The 22077-nt window shown below is 51.8% G+C and overlaps 2 protein-coding genes across 2 annotated transcripts; both read right to left on the bottom strand.

The window, feature by feature from the left end:
• Positions 1-430: 430 nt before the first annotated feature.
• MYPOP (Myb related transcription factor, partner of profilin) lies at positions 431-8433 on the bottom strand. Its single transcript, XM_081515635.1, has 3 exons — positions 8383-8433; positions 7073-7623; positions 431-1720 (listed from the first exon to the last, which is right to left on the bottom strand). Exons 2-3 carry the CDS (start codon positions 7569-7571, stop codon positions 1017-1019), a joined length of 1203 nt encoding a protein of 400 aa, XP_081371761.1. The 5' UTR covers positions 7572-7623; positions 8383-8433; the 3' UTR covers positions 431-1016.
• A 5403-nt stretch (positions 8434-13836) lies between these two features.
• On the bottom strand, positions 13837-21789 carry NANOS2 (nanos C2HC-type zinc finger 2). The gene is made up of 2 exons (XM_081510293.1): positions 21640-21789; positions 13837-17372 (listed from the first exon to the last, which is right to left on the bottom strand). The coding sequence occupies exon 2, from the start codon at positions 15380-15382 to the stop codon at positions 14966-14968; it is 417 nt and encodes a 138-aa protein (XP_081366419.1). The 5' UTR covers positions 15383-17372; positions 21640-21789; the 3' UTR covers positions 13837-14965.
• Positions 21790-22077: the final 288 nt, after the last annotated feature.

The following is a 22077-nucleotide window of genomic DNA, read 5'->3' as shown; positions in this document are numbered from 1 at the left end:
TGAACCAGGTCTGAGTCCAGGGTGATGGCTATTACCTACTTAGCTACCAGGTTCTGCAGCCAGTTTGGGAGTAGAAAAGAGACCCAGCTCCCTGACTTCATTAAACTATAGGGGAAGCAGGCTTTAAATAGATAAAGGCATGTGTTCATTTAGGGACCACAGGATGCTGAGGGAAAATCTAAGCAGCAGACCCATCCTAGCCCAGAAAAAGGAATCCAAGATGTCCTCCTAGAGGTCACATTTAGCAGGGGGTGTCTGAAGGATGAAAAAGTAGGGTAAGATTTGAACACAGGACTTGATGGCTTTAAGAAAAAAAAAGTCTAGAAAACTACCAGCCTCCAACTTCAAGGGGGTGTCACCTGCCCACGGAAAGATGGAGCTGGTATAAGTGGTGCAATTCCAGGCCTGTTTCAGGCAGAGCCCCAAGTAATTGTATTAAAAAATAAGTTTATTGATATCTGGTCACCACTGGGGAGAACGGAGGAGGTTAAGCTCTGGAGGTCAGAGACCTGCAGTGGGAGGCAGAAGGCTCAACCTCCATCTCCCCAGTGAGAACTCCACCCCCTCCTCCCTAGGGTACAAACTGCAGTCTCCTCTTCATCCTGATTTGTCTTGCAGCCCCCACCCCCTCCAAAGTCTGGGGTGGGGAGGTGGGTCAGTTCTCTTCAAGTCAAGGCCAGGAGTTGTTAGGGGCAGGGTGGGGGGAGCACAGGTTTCCCTCCGCAACCCACCATATTATTATGTTATATAATAAATAACATAAAATCCATGGCTTAGAAGTCGGGGTTGGGGGAAGCAGCCAGGCAGACAGCGCTGTACTGGAGAAGGGCTGGGAGGCCTCCCCGCCCCAGAATCAGGCACTAACTAGTACAGGGGGTGGGGTGCTCGTGCCCCTGCAGCAGGGAGCTGGGGTGCAGCTGGGAAGGGAAGGTGCATTGCCCTCCTCCACAGGGCTAAGGTTGGGGAGGAGGTGCAGGCAAAAGGTGCGTAGACAAGCTCGAACCCCATGGCAGATTTCAGGGAGATTTCCATCGCCCCCGCCTCTTCCGTGTAGGGAAACTTTTCTTCCTTTTGTGTGGGGGGGAGTCATGGGATGGGAGAGGGGCAGGGGGTGGCCTGGGAGCCCCTTCCTCGCTCCTCGGGGCAATGATGACCCCCCTGGCTGCCACCACAGCCCCATCCACCACGGCCGCCACCACGGACACCGGCTCTGGGGTGACCTCCACCTTGGGGGAGGGTGGGGGCAAGATGGGCCTGGGGGGCTGGGGTGGGGGCGGGGGTGGGGGCAGAGGGTCAGCGGGGGTTCCTGGCAGAAGGGGCAGCAGGGCACTGAGGGCCTCGCTCAGTTTGGCCAGTCCCTGGCGCAGGGTGCCCGCCAGCTCCCGGATGGCATTGGCAGTCTCCTGCTGAGCCCGCAGGAAGTCCAGGGAGGGGTCTGGGGCCGAGGGTGGAGGCAGCGGAGGGGGTGGGGGGCTGGGGGGCGAGGGTGCCACTTGGGCTTGCTGCGGTGGCTGGGGGGGCGGGGGTGGTGGCGGCGGTGGTGGAGGGGCTGGGGGCGGTGGAGACAAGGCCAGGCGGGGCAGCTGGACGGTCTGCAGGGCTGGAGGGGGCGAGGACTCACGCTCCTTAGGTGGCTGGCAGCCCCCTTCCTCGGGATTGCAGGAGGCTCTGGCCCAAGGCTCTGGGCTGCTGGAGCCCCCCTTGCTGTGGGCTGGTGTGTCTGTGGAGAGAGAGATGTAGGTAAGATGGGCGGGACCTGTAACGCTGTCATGATTTCCCCTTTCCACCTCCCACCCAGCCTGGCCCCAAAGTCAGCTTTTGAAAACCTTAAGTCGGATCATGCCTTGGAGCAGAAGCCCCATGACCCAGGGAGAGAAACATATATTTAACAATAACCTGGTGGCTGATGCCAGCCTTAATGGAAACTGGGTCTTGGAGGTCTCCTGTTGAGCCAGATAGCTCTGCTCTCATTCAGAGTAAGAACCAACATTCTAGAAGGCTCTGAACTATCCAGACAGAACCATCTCTGGCCACATCCCTGGATCCTGGGGAGGAGAAGGGAGGGGGTAGGAGAGCCTGGGAGAGAGGAGAGGTGGCTGGAGCAGGAGAGGGGGACTTCTGGAGGAATAGGGGGTCTCTCCAACCAGGATGGCAGGATGGCAGTCTCAACTCTGGCCTGTGCCAGGTCAACTGCAAGCCTGCGGGGCTTCCTCCACCTCTTCTCACCTGGGATGTCATTCATGCTCGTGGACATGAAGAGTCGGCATGCACAGGCTCCCAGATTTCCTGAACCTCTCCCTCCGGTTGTGTACTCGCATATCTCATCCAATAATGCCTCCAACTCACCTGCCTGATCTGAGCTCCTGGTTCTCCCCTATACCTGGCTCCTCCCTCAGCCACCCCCATCTCAGATGATGGCAGCTCCATCCTTCTAGCTGCTTGGACAAAGTCAAAAAGTCACTCTTTCTCTTTCCCAAGACACCACTTGTGTACAAATAACCATTTGTCCAACATCTGTCCGGCTCCATGACCCCCACCCTGGTCCAACCACCATCATCTCCCCACCTGGGACTATTCACTGGGCTCCCAGCCCCACCTCCACCCCTGAAGAGTCTGTTCTCCACCAGCAGCCCTCAGGGGTCCAAGTGAAATACATGACAGTTATGCTAAAGGAAAGTAGCTACTCACAAAGGACCTCATTATCATTCATTTACATGGCATGTCCAAAATGGACAATCTTATAGAGACAGAAAGTGGATTAGTGGTTGCCCAGGGCTGGGCAGAGATGGGGGGACATGGCGGAGTTGATGGCTATGAGGTATAGGGTTCCTTTTTGCAGTGATGAAAATTTCTAAAATTGACTGTAGGGATGGTTGTGCAAATCTATGAATATACTAAAAGCCCCTGAATTGTACACTTATTAAATCAGTGGGTTGTATGGTCTGAGAATTCTCCCTCAATAGAGGTACAAGTGAGATCTGTCTTTTATCTGCTCAAAACCCTCCAGTGGGTGTTATCTCACAGTGAAGGCAAAGTTCTCAGGTCCCCACGATCTGCCTCCATTGCCTCCCTAACCTCACGTCTCACTCCTTCTCTCTCTCGTTCATTTGGTTCCAGCCACATTGACCTCCATGTAGGTCCTCATATACTTTTTGTTTAAATTTTGGCCACACTGGGTGGCATGTGGGATCTTAGTTTCCCAACCAGGGATCAAACCTGTGCTCCCTGCATTGGAAGTGTGGAGTCCCAACTACTGGACCACCAGGTAAGTCCCAGATCCTCATACACTATAGACCCACTCCTGCCCCAGGGCCTTTGCACTTGCTTCTCAGTCAGCCTGGAAAAGATCTTTCCCCAGTCACCTGCCAGGCTCCCTCCCTCACCTCCTTAGGCTTCTGCTCAAACTCGGTCTCCTTGGGAAGAACATCCATGACCCTCTGTCTGAAGCAGCTCTGTCCTTTTCTCTCTCCTAACCCTCCCTGATTTGTTTTATAGCACTTATCTCCACCTGGCATGGGATCGCTCTGTGTTTGTGGTCTGTCTCCTCCTCCTTATGTCAGCTCCATCAGGCAGGGCTTTGTTTTGTTCACTGCTGTTTACCCAGCGCCTAGAACAATGTCCAGCACAAAATTTTGTCTTTAATGAGAAAAGAACCGGGGCTTCCTAGGAGTCAGTACTGATCGGGCACCAGGCCCCAAGTCCTGGTAGCAACCCTCCCACAGCTCCCAGCACCCAAGAGGGACAGTCCAAGACTTTCTCTAGGACTATAAGGTCTCAGCTTCTGCCCCTTTCTATTCCTCTTCTTTGCCTCAAGGCCAGTGTACACACCGTTCCCTCCACCAGGATCACCACCCCCTCCATCCTCTTAGGCCAGGCAGCCTGGACAGGTGGGAGAGGCTGGCAGAGCACCAATAACCAGAGCTAAAGGTGGTTGGACATCTTCTTGGCCAGCCCTGAGTGAAGTGGCTAAGTTCTCCTCTTATGTTATTTCACCGAGTCCTCCCAGCCAGTCACTGGGGTAGGTGCTATCATTAGCCCATTTTACAGATGAGCTGACTTGAGGCCCAGACAGGTGTCACAGAGCTGGAATGGGAAAAGAGGGCTTTGAACCTAGGTAGGTTTCAGAGCCTATGCTTTTAACCATTCCTTGGGCCGGGGCTATGGGATCCATGGTGGCAAGTCTTCTTCATAAAGCACATGGGAATTGCAGCCACTTGGAAATAATATATGACTTTTCTAGTCTAGTAAAGGAAAAGCTTCCTAGACTTTTCTAGTCTAGAAAGATCCCCTGGAGGAGGGCATGGCAACCCACTCCACTATTCTTGGCTGGAGAAGCCCATGGACAGAGGAGCCTGGCGGGCTACAGTCCATGGGGTCACACAGAGTCAGACACGACTGAAGTGACTTAGCACAAGCACAAAAAGAACAGAAAGGGTCCCAGCCTGCACGCTCACAGGGGATATGGAAGGACCACTAGGAGAGTTAAAAATCAGAGTTATTTGCAACCTTTGGGTCTCAGTTTCCCCACCTGTAAATGGATGCCTCTGAACACAGGACCAAGTAATCCTGTAACAGAACATCTCCCTGAGGGTGGTTACAGATGTTAAGTGAATCACCATGAGTACATGGCATAGGCCAGTCCCTGGCACACAGTTAAGGTCTCAATGTTGTTATTGTTACTGTTCTTTCATTCGAATATTAAGTCACAAGATAAATGGTCCTTATCTATCCTTCCAGTGTCAGCAAAGATTCCTCAGGCTGCCCCAGGCCCTGCTCCTGTCCTTCAGTTAGAGCAGTTCCTCCTTTAAGAGTTTTACACAGTGGGTAATCTCTGTATGAAAGTCTAATCAAGGATACTTTAAGCACATACTTGCCTCAGGGCCTTTGCACCTGCTGTTCCCTCCAGCTGGAGTACTCTTCCTCCAGATATCCACTTGGCCCAGTCTCTATTCAGGTCTCTGCTCAAATTTCACCTCCAGAGAAGCCTTCCCTGACTCCCCACTCTACAGCAGCCACCCCCTTCCCATTACTCACTATCTTCTTAACATGCTTTATCTCTTTTACCACCTCTTCATATAATCTGCTTTGAGGGTTACTTGTTTGTGGTTTGTCCACCATAGCTAGAATGTCAGTTTCATACAGAAAGGAAAATTGTCTTTTTCTCCATAGTATTCGCAGCATCTACCATGGTGCCTGTTGAATGAATGAATGAATGGAGGGGTTGCACAGCTTTTGAAATAATAAGTTTGCCATCTCTCTGCTGGTTCAGTGGGGCCATTTCACAGAAACACTGACGTTTGCTTCATACTGAGGACGAGGGTCCCAAGTGATTGTGTCTTTCTCCCGCTTAAGACACTGTCATGCCTCCCAGATGCCCTCAAGATAAAATCCAAAGTCCTGACCTTTATTTACAAACCATGTGTGATCCAGTTCTGGCACACTCACTAACTCTCAGTCAATATTAATTGTTGTGTGTTGTTGTTGTGAGCTTCCCAGGTGGCTCAGCAGTAAAGAATCTGCCTGCAATGCAAGAGCCATGGGTTCGATCCCTGGGTCAGGAAGATTCCCTGGCGAAGGAAATGGCAACCCACTCCAGTGTTCCTGCCTGGGAAATCCCATGGACAGAGGAGCCTGGCAGGCTACAGTCCATGGGGTTGGAAAAGAGTTGGTCTTGACTTAGCAACAAACAAAAACAACAATATGCATATAAAATGTGTGTATGTATATATATATATATATATATATATATATATACACATGGTATATATATCAGGCTGTCTAGTCCAGTGCATAAGTTAAGTTCACAGACAATGAGTTGGACACAACCCATATTCAAGTTCTTACTGCTTACTTGCTGTGTGATCTTGGGTGAGTGAATGCACCTCTCGAAATTATAATACATGATCCTAAGATGCCTTGTTGGATCACGTGTCCCCTCTTTCTCTAAACCCTTCGGTGGCTCCTCACAGTACTTAAGATAAAACTGAACTCCTTATCTCAGCCTAAAGGACCTGCATGGTTTGACCTTTGCTGACCTCTCTGGGCTCATCTCAAAAATATGTTCTTTCTTCCTTCCTCTCCTCTCAGAAGGCAACATCTCTCAGATTCCTAAAGTGGCCAAGCTCTCTTGCCTCCAAGCCACTGTACATGCTCTTCCTTCTTCTGGAATACTTTTCCAGCTCTTCATCCTCACTCTGTATCTCAATTCTGATGCCTCCTACTCCAGGAAGCCCTCCTTGACTGCCCAGGCTGGATCAGGTGCCCACCTCAGAACTCCCACCACCCGGCCCTGCCTGCTCTGAGTCATCACTGTCTATGCATGGATCTGTCTCCCCCACTGAACTGTTGAGTCCCAGAAGGGCAGGCCTAAGGATGTCTCAGTCACACCTCTGTCCCCAACACTCAGGGGCAGTTGCCTGGGGAATAGCTGTAGAAGAAATAATCATCCAGAGTCAAGGCTGCATGGGATGTTTTGTACTCCATTCTCCCAGGTTCCTCTACTCTGGGCATGACCTTGGGAAAATTACCAAAGCTCCCTGAGTCTTTGATTTACAAAATGGTGAAACAGTTCCTACTTAACAGTGTTGGTAATTGTATCAGGGACTAACAAGGAGGCAATGTGCTAAGCAATTTACACATATTTGCCCATTTAATTTGCCCAGCAGCCCTGTGAGCTGGGGACAATTTTTATTCCCATTTCACAGATGCAGAAACTGCTGAGCAGTAACTTATCCCAAATGACACAGTTGCAAAGTAGTAACTGGAGCCCAAACTGTCTGCTTCCGGAGTCACTCCCTACACTACAATTTCAGTGAAAATCGTGGGCGAGCTGATGATCCCAGCTGTGGATTTCTGGAGCCAGATCTCCTAGGTCTGGGTTCCATTCTTGTTTCTGACAGTCACTACACTTTTCTGAGCCTCAGTCTCTACAGGTGTAAAATGGGGATTATAGCAGCATGCCTTTCACATGGTTGTAGTGAGGATCTGGAGCGCCATAGGAAGGGCTCGGAACAGCGCCAGGCACAAAGTAGAATGTGGTTGCTTTTGATAAGGCGATGCTGAAGGAACTCACCCGCGCGGCGATCCTCCCTGCGATCCTCAGACAGCACATAACGTTGGGCGCAGGCGCTCGGGGCGGGCGGCTGTGAGGAGGCGGCCGCGGGGGGCTGCTCCGCCGCTGCACTAGCTCCTGACCCCGCCACACCCGGTCCCAGGATGGCAAAAATGGTCTCCTCCTCAGCGGAGAAAGCATCCTCGGCGGCAGGCCCGGCGCCCTGCGTGGAGTGCGGCACGCGGGCCAGCTTCTCTTTGGTGCGGCGCTTGAAGTCGTTCCAGCGCTTCTGCACCTCCTGGCCCGTGCGCTTCCAGCTGGTGATGCCGTTGATCTTGGCGGCGATGCCGTCCCACACTCGCCGTCGCTCCGCCACGCTCACCCGACGGCTCTGAGCGCCGTAGAGCTGCGGGTAGTGGGCGCGCACCTCGCGGATCAGGATCTGGTTCTCTTCGAACGAGAAGCGCGGCTTGCGCAGCCGGGTGGTCTCTTCCGCCTCGCCCGCCGCCGCCGAGGCCATGGCGCCCCCCGACGCCGCCGTCCGGCCGCCTGGCGCATGGGGGGCGCCGGCGCTGAGGGCACAGGGCGCATGGCGCTAGCAAGGGGTTAAGCGGCCCCGCGCCTCCCGCCCCACCCCGGCCGCCCCGACACCGGCTCCCGGATCCCCAGGGACAGGGGTAGGGGCGGAGGGCAGACGGAGGAGACGGGCCGCGGGGAGCCGTCAGAGTGCCTAAGAATAGATGACACCGACTGAGCGCTCGTCTCGTGCCAGGAACGGCGCAAAGTGCCAGGCCAGGGAGTTGATGAAAATGGGGGGAGGGTCTGGAGGAGTGGAGGGAAATGAGGAAGAGCGGAAGAAGAGGGGGTGTCTGCGGCAGTTGGAGGAGAACTGGGGGCATAGGAGAGTGGGAAATGCAAGGAGAATGGGGGTGTTTCGGGGGGTCGATGAAACACGAGGGTGGTGGGGGTAAGGAGATCCTGAAACGGAGATGCAGCAAGAAGGGGGAGAACTGGATCAGTGGAGCGCTCTGGGGGTTCGGGGGCAATCGGACGTCTGCAAGACCAGTAAGAGAAGTGGTCCTTAGAAGGGCAGTCCAGAAATAATGGTGAGTTGGGGGCTCCTAGGACAGTGGAGGAGCCAGGAATATAAACTCTTAAGGATTAGGGTCTGCGGGGATTGTGGGGGCTCTGGGGATTGCCACGAATCAAGGGGAGCCCTGAGGGTTATGAGGGTGCGGGATTGGCTCGCGGGGCAACGGGGGCTAGGGGAGACTCCAGGAAGAGTGAGGGTCACGGAGGGTGGGGACCGAGTCGGGCCGCGGATCACTCACCGGCGCCGCCGCAGCCCCCGCCTGCCCGTCGGTCAAGGCTCGGGCTTCTGCGGCCTCTTCCCTCCCCCTGCCGGCTCTCTCCCTCCCCTTCTGGGCCCCGCCCCCGGCCGCCCCGCGAGCCAAGGCGCAGGCGCACCTAGCGGCGGTCGGTCCCCCAACGCCCTTACCGCTAGGGTTTCACTACCCCCGCCCTAGCGCAAGCGCAGAATTGCCCTCCACCGGCCTCCGTCAGCGGGCTTCAGTTGCGCAGGCGCAAGGTTAGCGCGGCGCTCATTCCCCTAGCTCCCGATACCACCAGAGCGCACGCGCAAAACCCTCGTACGCATGCGTGCCTCTCTCCCCGCTAGCCTTGGTACCCAGACTGTCTCATGCGCAGGCGTAGCAACCCCTGGAGGATCAGGGAGGGACCGTGGAGAGCGATGGGGCTGCATAGCTTCTCAGCGTTTCGGACAATCTTCCAGCCCACTCAACCATCTAACTTTGTCTGTGTGTCTCTTAGAGAAAGGGGAGGGAGATGGTGCTGGTAGCGCTTCGTTTCCATGACAGCTGCGTGGGTGGGGTGAAGAGCATCAGAAAACTAGGTTTGCAGCCCCATATACCCGTCTGTGCGCGGGGCTGCTAAGAATCTGCAAACCATCTATTACCCGTAGGGGCGGGGCACCCAGGGGATATTCCGCCCCAGGCGGTGCAGTAACCATAGTAACTCATCTACTTTCAAGCCCTGCCTGGGGGGACCCTGTCCACTTACGTCACGACTGACACGCGGGAAGGGAGATCAGAGTGAGAGCTTCTTGGGTAGTTAGGGGTGATCCCGGCACAGACATGACTTTAAGCAAATGCATGGAGGCAGAAATGAAGCTAGAACACGGGTTCTAGCTGGGAGGCAGGATGATGGAGTTAAGTTTACGCCGAGAAATTTGTAGCTTACATCTTGCTGGAGCCCTCAAGGTCATTCAACAAATAGTGCTTCATTGATCATTCAAACAAATATTATTGAGCGCCTGCACAATTCTAGGTGCAGTGAATACAAAAGACAAAATTTTATACCTTCATGGAGTTCACTTTTTACTGGGGAGAGTGAGACAATTAGCAAAATAAGATATATAAGTGAAAAAGTGGTAAGTACTATGAAATAAATAGAAGTGGGCAAAGGGGTTGGGCAGTGTGGTGTGCATGTATGTGTCTGTCTGTAATCTTAAAGTGGTTGGGGGAGGCCTCTCTGAGAAGGTGACATTTGAGTAGACAGATGAAGGAGGTGAGGGGACAAGTGCAGTCAGAGGTAAGACTATAGCAGGAGGCTAGTGGGCTGGAGAGGAGGGAGTCAGCAGGCAGGGTAGGGTGAGGCGACAGAGGTTTTAAGGGCCTTGTGGGTCACTGTAAGGATTTTGGACTTTACAGGAGGTGAGAGCCATGAGCAGAGGAAGGACAAGATCAGACTCTGGTGTTAATAGTAGAAACTGACTTTAGGGAGCAAGAGTGAAAGCTGAGGCCCCATGAAGAGGTAGTGGCTCAGGTGAGAGGTAGTAGTGGCTCCAACCAAGGCAGTAGCTGCTGAGGTGAGCTGAAGTGGAATTGGGTAGAGGAAGTGAGAGAAAGAGGAGCTGAGGATGACTCCAGTGTCTTTGGCCTGGGTAATGGAAGGATGGAGCTACCAGAAGCAAAGACAGGCAAAGGGCTACAAGAGGATTAAGAGTTCAAGTTTGCCCAAGTACAGATATCAGGTTGGCAGTTGAATATTTGAGTCTGGACTTCAGGGGAGAGGTTCAGTATTGAGATAGGAATTTAGGAGTTGTCAGTGAATAATGACATTTAAGACTGGGAGAGGCTGGCGAAGGAACAAGTATAGATAGAAAAGAAGTCCATGCCTTAAGGCTGGGCACTCAGATGTAGAGGGTTGGGCTCAGCCACGAAGACTGAGGAAGAGCAGTCAGGGAGTGAAAGGAGATCCCGGGTGGTCTGCTGTCCTGGAGGCCAGGTGAGAAGTGCAAATCGAGGGTTTTTTGGTTCAGTCACTAAGTCTTGTCCAACTCTTTGCAACCTGATGGGACTGTAGTCCACCACGTTCCTCTGTCCATGGGATTTTCCAGGCAAGAACACTGGAGTGGGTTGCCATTTCCTTCTCCAGGGGATCTTCCTGACCCAGGGATCGAACCTATGTCTCCTGCGTTGGCAGGCAGGCAGATACTTTACCACTGAGCCACCTAGGAAGTCCAGGCGAGGAGGGAAGGATTAATGAGGCCAAATGCTGCCTAGAAGCCAAGTTCAGTGAAGTGTGAGAACCGATTGCTGGGGCTGGTGACACAGAATTCATCAGTAATCCTGGAAAGGGTAATTTTAGTGGTGTGGTGGGGGCAGGAGCTTAATGGGGTGAGTTCAAAGAGAGGGTTTAGAGAGAGCCAGTGTAGATCCTTTCTAGAGTGGAAACGGAGTGATAATCTGGAAGGAGGCTCGGGATCTCGGGAGGTTTATTTAAGATGGGAGATGTCGCAGTATGTTTGTGTGCCTATAGCGTGATCCAGAAAAGGGGAGATTGATGCTCTGGAGGAGAGAGAAGAGAATCGCGGCATCATGTCCTTGAGTGGGCACGGTGGTGGGACTCAGGGCACAAGTAGAGAGTGGTCTAAGGGTCCTGGGCTGTTCAGCTGCAATAAAAGGGGGAGCGGCCATATAGGCACGGAGGCAGGCAGGTGTTGATGTAGCGTCAACGGTGTCAGGAACGTGTTCTCTCCTGGTTCCTTCTGTTGTCTCAGTGTATGAAGGAAGGTCAAGGGTGAAAAGGAGGTGCTGAAGTTAGCAGAGAGAGAGGAGAAAGCATGAAATAGTGAATGGCCAGGGAAATGTAGACAAATAGAACCAATTACTTGAGGTCCTTGGATGTAAAAGTGTTGAATTCCCATGATTGTGTGTTCTTCTCCATGCATATTTTTTTTCTGAGGGGTTGCAGGTGCAGAGTGGGGTGGCAAACTGACTTTCACCAGGGCTGGGTTTAGATGAGTTCCCACCATGTGCCCCATGAAGGGTCCAGGAATCAGAGGCAGCCCATGCAAGGACCTTATGAGCAACGTTAAGGAGCTTGAGTGAGTGAGGATGGGCAGGGTGTGATGTGTGCGTTGGAAAGAACCCCGCCATTGTGTGGAAGGTGGGTGGGAGGAGCCGAGATTATTGGCCAGAGTCAAGGGAGAAGTCTAGGGTGGGGCAAGGAGCGGGTGGGAGAGCCTGGACCAGGGCAGGGATGGTGGTAAATGAATTGGGGGACATTTGAGAGGCAGGATATACAGAATGTGGTGACTGTCAGGTTGGGGACAGAAAGGGAGGTGTCCAGGTGACACCCAGGTCTCCAGCTCAGGTCCCAGTTAGGGAGATGAGGTCAGTTAGGACCTGGTGAGTATAAGGTGATCCGTGGGTTGAACTGTGTCCCCAACTCCCCTCCCCTAAAATAATATTGAAGTCCTAACCCCTTATTCAGAATGTGACCTTATTTGGAAAAGGGGTCCCTGCAGATGTAATTACTTAAGGTGAGGTCATACTGGAGTAGGGTGGGTCCTTAAGCCAACATGACAGTGTCGTTGTAAGAAGAGAGAGACACACGGAGGGAAGAAGACATCCCTGTGAAGAGAGGCAGAGAGGGGAGTGATGCTGTCAGAAACAAGGAAGGCCTGGGGCTACCAGAAGCTGGAAGAGGCAAGGATCTTGCCCTAGAGCCTTGGAAGAGAATGCAGCATTGCCAACAGCTTGATTTCAGATCCCTAGCCTCCAGAACTGTGACAGAATGCATTTCCAGTGTTTCAGATACCCCAGTTTATGGTCCTTTGTTATGGGAGCCCTTGGAAATGAATACACTGTGTATCCAGGGCAGGGACCCAGGATGCTGGGGCTCCATGAGTGTGTGGGCTGAGCGGTGAGTTGGGTCTAAATCTGTTCTGGAGCTTGTGCAGAGGCTGCTGGTAGGGAGCCATCAGCAGAGCGGTATGGAGCTGTTCAAGAGTGAGGTGCTGGAGGAGATCAAGGTCAGGGGACATTATTCCTCCGGCTCCTTGTGTCCTCAGCTCTTTTCAGAGCTCCCCTGCCACTTAATTATCTGCTGAATAAATGAAAATTCATAAAAAAAAAAACCCAAACCAAACCTTGGTCACTAATTGTGTGTCTCCATCCTCTCCTTGGAGCCCCAGATCAGGTCTCCTGGATGCTTTCATCTTGGATGTCCCCAGGCACTTTGTATCCTCCATCCCAGACTGACCTGAACATCTTCTTCCTCTCACTTCTCTGGTCTAAAGTGTGCCCCCTCCACCTGTCGTATCACCCCCTTGTTGCTTTCCATAACTCTTGCCCACCCTTTGCCAGAGTGCCCCACTTCCTCCAAGGCTCAACCTGCCCACGCAGGCACACCACAGCTCTGGGGTTAGGGCATCCCTTTTGGCTGCTGTTTGAGGGATTTGGGGATCTCTGTTGTGGCAGATCTGCATTTCTGGAAAAGGACTTGTGAGCAGAGATCCTTAACGGGGGTCTCTGGTTTTTTCTCTGTAACTAGAGTATGTGAAAGCGGAGCCCAAGGTGAATGTCAGAGTGCAAATTCACAATGAAGGTCAATTCTCACCAAGGTCTGCAAGATTCTGAACGCTTTGCCTACCCCTTATGCCTCTCTGATCTTACTCAGCTGGCCTCCTGCTTCTTCTGCAAACACACCAGATTCAGTTCGACCTTAGGGCCTTTGAACTTACTGTCACCGCTGCATGGAATGCCCTTCTGGTTTCCACAATTTATCTGGACTCTGCTGAAGTGTCACTTCCACAGAAAGACCTCCCCTGACCACCTCCCATAGAAAACAGCCCCTCCTTCACTCTCCATCCCTTTGCCCTGCCTCTTATCCTTCACTACCCTTATCACCCACCTGATATTATGTTGGCCAAAAAGTTCCTTCCGGTTTTCAGAAGATCTTTAAAATCCAAACGAACTTTTGATTGTCACCTCACCCCCTTCTCCACTAGAATGTCACCTCCATGGGGGCAGGAGTCTTGTCTGCTTTGCTCATTGCTGTAACCAGCAATGTCCAGAACAGTGCCTGGCACAAAGTAGGAGCTCAATAAATATGTGTGGAATGATGGGAAGAAAAGAAGAGCTGGTATCATATGCAACGTTTTGTGGTTGTGTGCGTTTCCCCCAGAGCAGGGACCAGTCCTTTTGGTCACCTCTCCAATAGGCTCTGGGAGCCGAGTTTGAGAACCACCACAAAATAGGTTCTGGATGATCTGGGTTCTAGCAGGGGTGAGAGGGGATCCTGGAGAGAGCCCCCCAAAAAAAGACGAAGAAAGGGATTCTAGGGTCGAGGTGGAGGCTGGGATTTAGGGAACAGTCCACAGGTGACCTGTGTCGGACGATGTATGGGGAGGCACGTTCGTGGGAGGGACCCCGGTCTCCTTCCTGCTCTGCCTCCTGCTTCCCACATTTTAGGACAAACTCGGGTCTCCCCACCCTCCCCCCACCCCCAGCCTCGGAGGAAACAAACATAGCGATTTCAAAAACAACCAGAAACGCGTTTTATTTATTAACTAGAGCTCAACACCCGGGCCCAGCCCTGAGCCAAAAACCGAACAACTTAAAAATCTGATTGGGGCTTTTCTTTGCCCCTAAAATAAAATCTAGGCGGTTGCCATTTCCCTCCGGGCATTAAAACCCCTTTCCTGTGGGAGCTTCGTTTACTAAACTGTTGGAGGTTGAAAAAAACACGGGAGGACAGAAAGGACCCTTTTACAAACTGGGCATTTGTGGGGGCGGGTGGGAGGTGGCGGAGAGACGCCCTCTCGCTACGGAAAAGACCCATCGGTGATTCGCCATCACCGTGGGGGCAGGAGCGCCGTAAAACGGAATGAATATCGAAAGAACAACCAGGGGGAATTCAAGGGTACTGGCTCACCCCAAGGCTCTCCAGCCCCCGATAAACTTGCGAAGACGTGGTGCCCCTCCGACGTGGCTCCTCCTTCCCCCAGCTCTTGATGGATGGGCTGCTGAGGGCGGGACCCATCCGGTGGCGTCCACGATGAAACGGTGGGTCTGCCGGTGGCCCGAAGGAGGCGGAGAAGGCTGGTTTAAGTCAGAATCCCATCGTGAAGTTCTTGGGCTTGGAAGATCCACACCAGCCTGTTCACTCTCTCCAGATTCTCAGGGGTGTCCCTGGGAGAGCACAGCAGAGTCCTGCAAGCCCAAGGGTCCAAGAATTCCCCAAGGAATGGAACCCTGAGGGCTGAGAAGTCAAAGAGGCAGGGCAAGTGTCCCAGAACTAAAGATCCATGGACTGTGGCCCAGGAGGAGCCACAGAGCTGTGTGGTCCAAGGAGTAGGGGGTCCCGCCGCACCGGAGAATCCGCAGACGCTCCGAGACAGAGCCCCGAGGGCTGAGAGTCCTAAGGGGCGGCAGAGCTGGCCTGGCTTCCCACTGCCTCCGTTGTTCCAGGATCCAGCAGGGATTGAGTACTGAGAGTCAGACATTCCAAAGGGCTGGAGGAGTCCAGGGATGGGGAGAGTCCAGGGGCTTGGGAGGGCTGAACCAGGGAGGGTTGGGGCTGCAGCGGGTGGGTACTTGACGGTCTTCAGCGCTTGACCTTGCGGCCGGCTGAGTTGCGCCCACTGCGGCGGTAGAGAGACTGTTGCCCCCCGTTGAGCGGGCAGTACTTGAGCGTGTGGGCCTGGTCCCCGGTGGCCCCGCACAGGGGACACACATAATGTCGCAGGATGGGACACACCACCACGCCCTCCGGGGTCTTCAGCTGGTGTGAGGAGTACACATGGCGAGACTCTCCATTGTGTTTGCAAAAGTTGCACAGAGTGGCCAGGCCCCCGCCGGCCCCCCGTCCTCCCTGCCCCTGATCCTGCTCCACACGGGGCCCAGGTCTCGGCTCCCCAGTCCCTTGGGTCTCCAACCCTTGCCCCTGACTCTGGATCAGTGCCAGCACCACCTGGCTCAGGTTGAAGTAGTCCTTCCACATGTCAAAGGGTGGCAGCTGCATGGCACCCAGGGGAGTGCTGGTGGTGGGTGGTTGGAGAGAAGTGGGCTGGGGGCCCGCAGACAGGAGCAGCTGATGGTTTTCAGGAGGGAGAGAAACTGCACCCCCTTTTATATCCCCAAAGACCCTTCTAAACAAAGGTGGAGCTTAGGATTTAAAGGGCCCACTCCTTACCTTTGATCCCTTCTGACTTTAATCCCCCATGGAGATCTAGAAGGGGGTCTTTCCTGTTGTCTCTGGTCCTTGCTGGGCCTGCAAGGTGCTCTGTGACCTCTGGAAAGACCCATCTCCCTTGGGCCTCAGTTTTTGTGTCCTTTCAACAAAACTTCATGTCTGCAAATGCCCCCCACCCCCATCCTCCCTTATTTCAGCGCTGGGGGCCTGCTCCCTCCATACACACCAGAGCCATTCCTAATCATAACAACATAACCCCTTACCAGGAGCCAGACACTGTGCTGCACAGTCACATTCACAATCCGATCTCATTTTCACAGCAATGCCAGGCAGGTAACACACTTATGATTCTGGTTTTATTGACAAGACGCTAAAGCTCAGAGAGGCAAACTTGGTGGCCCAGAGTCACATAACAGGCATGTAGCAGAGCTGGGGCTCTAACTCAGGGCCATGTGACTCCAAAGCTAAATGCTCCTCCTACCTATTTGGGGTTAAAACTTTCATTTTTCATCACATCTGGAACTAGGAGCCACTTACTCACCAAGTATCTACTAAGTGCACACTCGAGTGTTCAATGTTTTATAAAAATGATCTCTTTGAACCTCGTAACCACTCGAGGAGGTGGATATCATCATTTCAATTTTATAGAAAAGGATATGAGGCTCAGAGAGGTTAAGGAGGATACTCAAGGTCACACAGCAAGAAAATTGCAGAGTAGGGATTTGCACCCAGGTCTGCCCCCAGAGAATGACACTAGGAATTGATATTAGAAGCAGCAGAGAACCTTGGCATGGCACAGTCTCCTTTAGAATGCCCACCTTTCCCCCTTGGGCTGCTATATTGTCCCAGATCCTTCCTGAGCTTCATTTCTCCTGCCCATGTCACCTCCAGAAATTTTTCCTCCATCTGTGGCTCCCGGTTGGTCCCCTTGATCACTCAACACATAATCATCGAGGCCCCTTATTTGGGCTCTAGAAACTCAGCAATGACCACAGCTACTCTGTGCCTGTGTCATGAACAAGCAGTCCAATGGGGGAACAGCCAGCAAATGAGAAAACAATAGATCATAAAGAGCCAACTATTAATACATAGGCTGGACTGGGAGAGGGGACCTGGAAGCTGAGACCACACGGAACAATCTTCCAGGAAAAGGAACACAAGCTCTGAAGGCATGAAGTTTGGGGACAGCAAGGGGGAAGGGTGTCTAGAATGGAGTGAGGGTCCCAGATGAGGCCAGCCCAGTGTGCAGGGGCTGCTATCAGACTGTGATCTCCCCCAGGAGATGTTTTGGAATTGATGGGGGTGTTTGGGGGTTTGATAAGTGGTTGGAGGTGTGATTAGATGCAAAGATGTGTCTCAGACCCCATTTAACTTTCCACTGACCCACTGGCTCAGGGGTAAAGAACCCACCTGCCAATGCAGGAGACAAGGGTTTGATCCTGGGGTCAGGAAGATCCCCTGGAGAAGGAAATGGCAACTCATTCCAGTATTCTTGCCTGGGGAATCCCATGGACAGAGGAGCCTGATGGGTGCAGTGCATGGGGTCGCAAAGAGTTGGACATGACTGAGTAACTAAAGAACAATTACATTCCACTGGACACCCATGTGTGTAGGAAAACCCATTTATGATGAACTGAATCTAGAGTTCAGCTATGTTTTACATATAAACAGAAAGTTCTTCTGCAGTATTTTAAGGTACACTGACCTTTCTTGGAATACAACATCTGTGTCCGTATTCTTGATTTGCTGGGAAATTGATCCAGAGTTGTTCACTCTTTCTAGAAGCCACATCATCCCAGGTGCTGTTAACTGTGGTTGACTGTCCAAACAACACACAGATTATTCCTGTCTCATTTGTGGTGTGTCTACGTAGAGATGCTAATATCTGTCTGAAGAGATGCTTTTTAGAGTGGCCATGCCTGTACATCTCTAGACCAAAATAGACAATTATTTGATTATAAATTGTTCCCTTTTTATTAATGCTGCTAAGTCGCTTCAGTCGTGTCCGACTCTGCGACCCCATAGACGGTAGCCCACCAGGCTCCCCCGTCCCTGGGATTCTCCAGGCAAAAACACTGGAGTGGGTTGCCATTTCCTTCTCCAATGCAGGAAAGTGAAAAGTGAAAGTGAAGTCGCTCAGCCATGTCTGACTCTTAGCGACCCCATGGACTGCAGCCCACCAGGCTCCTTCGTCCATGGGATTCTCCAGGCAAGAGTACTGGAGTGGGGTGCCATTGCCTTCTCCGCTTTTTATTAATAGTTAGGACTATTTTGGAAAATACTAATTTTGGTATTAATTTAGATATTAATTTTGGAAAATAAAATTTGTGTTGGTGGGCTATATTATCTGTGAGTTTAATTTCAGAATACCAAAGGGACATCTTAAAATGTTAGATACAGTGGATGTCAGATCTCACCTGGTTAAGAACCTGTGGGACTTCCCTGAAGGCATGGTGGATGGGAATCTGCCTGCCAATGCAGGGAACACAGGTTCGATACCTGGTCCGGGAAGATTCCACATGCTGTGGAGCAACTAAGCCCGTGTGCCATAACTACTGAAGCCTGCACCCTCTAGGGCCCACGAGCCACAGCTAATGTGTCCCTGAGCCACAACTACTGAAGCCCATGTGCCTAGAGCCTGTGCTCTGCAACAAGAGAAGCCACCACACGAGAAGCCTGTGCACCGAAACTAGAGAGTGGCCCCCCCTCTTGGCAACTACAGCAAGCTTGTGTGCAGCAATGAAGACCCAGTGCAGGCAAAAAATAAATAAATACAGTAATGTGTACATGTAAAAAAATTCCCCCCCCAAAAAAGAACCTGTTATATGGGCTGAGACCATCCCATTGATCTTTGCCTGCAGAACAATAGGGAACCACTGAAGGGTATAAGCAGGGGAAGGACATATGAGAAATACGTTTTAAGATGTTCCTCTGGTTGTTGTCAATTGAATAAAGGCAGTGGGGTTGTTCCCATCAGCTCATATCATCTCAGTCTAGTCAGAGAGCCAAGTCCGAACAAAGTCTGTTGAGGACTCCCTCTTAGCAGACACTATATCTTACCTTTAGAAAGAGCTTATGACTCCCCTGGTGGTCCAGTGGATAAGAATCTGCCTCCCAATGCAGGGGACATGGGTTCAATCCCTGGTCCGGGAAGATTCCGCATGCCCCAGAGCAACTAAGTCCGTGAGCCACGACTACTGAGCCCACGTCTGCAATTACTGAAGTCTGTGCACCTAGAGTCTGTGCTCTGCAACAAGAAAAGCCCCAAGGGCAAAGACTGCAATGCTTCTCAACAGCAATGAGAGGCCCATGCACCGCAACAAAGAGTAGCCCCCATTCGCTGCAACTAGAGAAGGACTGCAAGAAGCACCAAAGACCCAGTGCAATCAAAAATAAATAAAATAATATTTTTTTGAAAAAGTAAAGTTGATACATGCTTATGGAGTGAATATATTGTCTCTGTGGATGGGCTGAAGGTTGGGAGGTAACAAAGGGAGGAATTTGTGAATGGCAGACCAAAGGTCTTCTGCCAGCTTTCTGTAATTTCCTTTTGAACCGATGATTTGGATGATGACTTGTTTGATGTCTGTGCTCAGTGGTAATCTGTGAGCCCCAGGAATTCAGAGCCTGGGCTGTCCCAGTCACTGATGTGTCCCCAGCATCACCCAGCAGAGAGCCAGGCAGCCAGAGAGCAGAACAGGGGATGGCAGCAAGATCAATGTCTACAGACTATTAATACATCATTCACAAGAGTGATTCTTCTGTCTTGAGTGCTTACAATGTCCTTTACTGCTTAGCTCTAATATCTCCTCCTCCAGGAAGCCCTCCTGACCTTCAGATGGGTCAGCGTTCTCTCGGTGACCCCATCCCAACCTTGCCCTCTCTGGGCCATCACTGATTGGAGGTGGATCTGTCTTTCCCTCTGGACGATCAGCCGTGAGGGTGGGACTAAGGCTGTTCCTATGTTTATGTGCCTTTTGTCATTTAACCCTCATCACTTTTATTTATTTGTTCATCTATTTTTGCCTGCACTGCCTGACTTGTGGGGTCTTAGTTCCCTGACCAGGGATTGAGCCCAGGCCTCTACAATGAAAGTGCCGAGTCCTAACCACTGGACCACCAGGGAATTCCCCTCATTGCTTTCTTGAGTTAAGTACTATTATTATTCCTGATTTTCAAAGGCAGCCACTAATGTTCAGAGAGGTTAGGTAACTTGTCTGCAGTCACACAGCACAACTGGGATTCCAACCTGAGTCCACCTGAATTCAGTCTTTGCCCTTAACCACTGTTTGATAAATACTCTTCAATATGGGCCTACACAGCATTTTCGAGATTACCTGGTACAGTTCATCTAACTTTCTTATCTTACAGATGTGGAAATGGGGAATCAGGAGGAGAAGGATCTGAGTATCAGCCTCTTAAAGTCATGATTTCTGGCCAAGGTCCCTGGATTCACATGCACACTGAGTACCTTCTAAGTGTGTGCTCAGTCGTGTCCCCCTCCTTGCGACCCCATAGACTGCAGCCTGCCAGGCTCCTCTATCCATGGAATTCTCCAGGCAGGAATACTGGAGTGGGTTGCCATTTCTTTCTCCAGGGAATCTTCCCAACCCAGGGATCGAACTCGGGTCTCCTGCCTTGCAGGCAGACTCTTTGCCACTATGCCACCTGGGAAGTCTGAGTACCTTTTGGAGTCCTATTAATAAAAACGCACCTATGGTCATAGGGTGGGCTGTGAGGTTTTCAGCTTGTTCATCTCCCTGAAGAGGCAAATGAGACCTCTGTTGTTATGTTGGAGTTGGGCAGTGGGGTGACTTGAGCACAGCCCTGCCACCACAGTTTAGAGGGTGGACAGTTCAGCTCATGGGTAAATGCTCAGTAGTTAGTTCTGGATTCAAGTCAGGCTCCACCACCTGCTCACAGAGTGGCTGTGGGCTTATTATTTAACCTTTCCAAACCTCACTTTCTTCGTTTGTCGAGAGATGATGACATTAATACCTGCCCCAGTGCACGGACTGCGACTGTGTTTGTAAAGAGCACAGTTTGGCTGTGGGGCATGCATATTCAGTGTTGCTGCTGCTGTTTACTCGCTTAAGTTCTGTCCAACTCTTTTGTGACCCCATGGCTGTAGCCCGCCAGGCTCCTCTGTCCACGAGGTTTCCCAGGCAAGAATACTGGAGTGGGTTGCCATTTCCTTCTCCAGGAGATCTTCTAGACAGGGATCGAACCTGTGTCTCTTGCATTGGCAGGCGGATTCTTTATCACTGAGCCATGTGGGAAGTCCTATTCAATGTTAGCCATGATAATTAAGACACCATTAAAGTAATAATCTCTCTGTTTCTGGGGGGGGCATGCCACACAGGGCATGTGGAATCTTCGTTCCCTGAGCAGGGATTGAACCCGCACCCCCTGCATTTGAAATGCAGAGTTTTAACCACTGGACCTCCAGGGACATCCCTAAGCTAATAATCTCAAGGGCACTTATTTACTGAGCATCTTCTTAGGCCCTGGACCATGCTTAGGACTCTACCTGGGTGTTTCCTTGCTTCCTCCCCAAATCCTGTGAAGTAGGGTCTAGCAATGGCCCCATTTTACAGATGAGAATGAGAGGCTCAGACAGGCTCAGGGGCTGGTGAGTGGTAGGCTGGAACTCAAACTCAGGGCTCGAAAAGCAAATCGAGCAAGAGGGACTTGCCAGGCCTAGGGGCAGAATGAGGTAGGAAACTAGGAGGGATGGGGCGATTAGAATGACACAATTTTCACAGAGAGAACTTGTCAATCATTGATGGACGTACCCCAAGGCAGAAGAGACCCGGCTCTGCCTTGTGGAAGAACGAAGAGGCTCCTGGAGGAAGGAACCAGGACGGGTGTAGGGGGCCTCTGCACTAAGCGTTCTCCATAAAATTACAGCTGAGACCTCTAGCTTGAGAGGCGTGAGTTCCCTGTGTCCAGCAGGGCCGGACCCAGGGACCCAGTCAGTCTGGTCGCTGCAGCTGTGGCATCTGCAGGAAGTCTGAGAATCAATAAGGATCCTTATTGATTATAATCTGGGGGCAGCAGTATTGTGACTCCCCTAACAAACTCACCTATTGTTTGGAAACTCTTCAGATTCTGTTGCTTGTATTTTTTTTTTTTTGGCTGCCCCAGGTGGGCAAGCAGGATCTTCGTTCCTCAACCAGAGATTGAACTCGTGCCCACTGCTGTGGAAGCACAGAGTTCTAACCACTGGACAGCCAGGGAATTCCCAGTAGTTTTTATTATTTATCTTTGCCTAGATTGTTTTCTTCTAGGACTCTGTTACTGGGGCTATGACTACCCTTCCCCCACCCCCACTCCACCCCCACCCCACCCCCATGCCCTCTTCAACCCCTACCCCTACCCTGCCATGTTTTATGGGATAAGAAACTGAAGGACATTGCTCCTCAGACAAGTCGACTTCCGGTGAAGTTGCTGCTGTGTACCGAGGGAAAGTCAAAGATGATACTGATGAGAAATTCATCAGCCTGGTGTTTACTTGATCCTAA

Source organism: Giraffa tippelskirchi, chromosome 7 (assembly GCF_054371585.1).
Source record: "Giraffa tippelskirchi isolate mGirTip1 chromosome 7, T2T-mGirTip1v1.2.pri, whole genome shotgun sequence".
NCBI classification, from domain to species: Eukaryota; Metazoa; Chordata; class Mammalia; order Artiodactyla; family Giraffidae; genus Giraffa; species Giraffa tippelskirchi.
The sequence above is the reverse complement of the archived record's forward strand: the minus strand, read 5'-3'. Positions and strand labels throughout refer to the sequence as shown.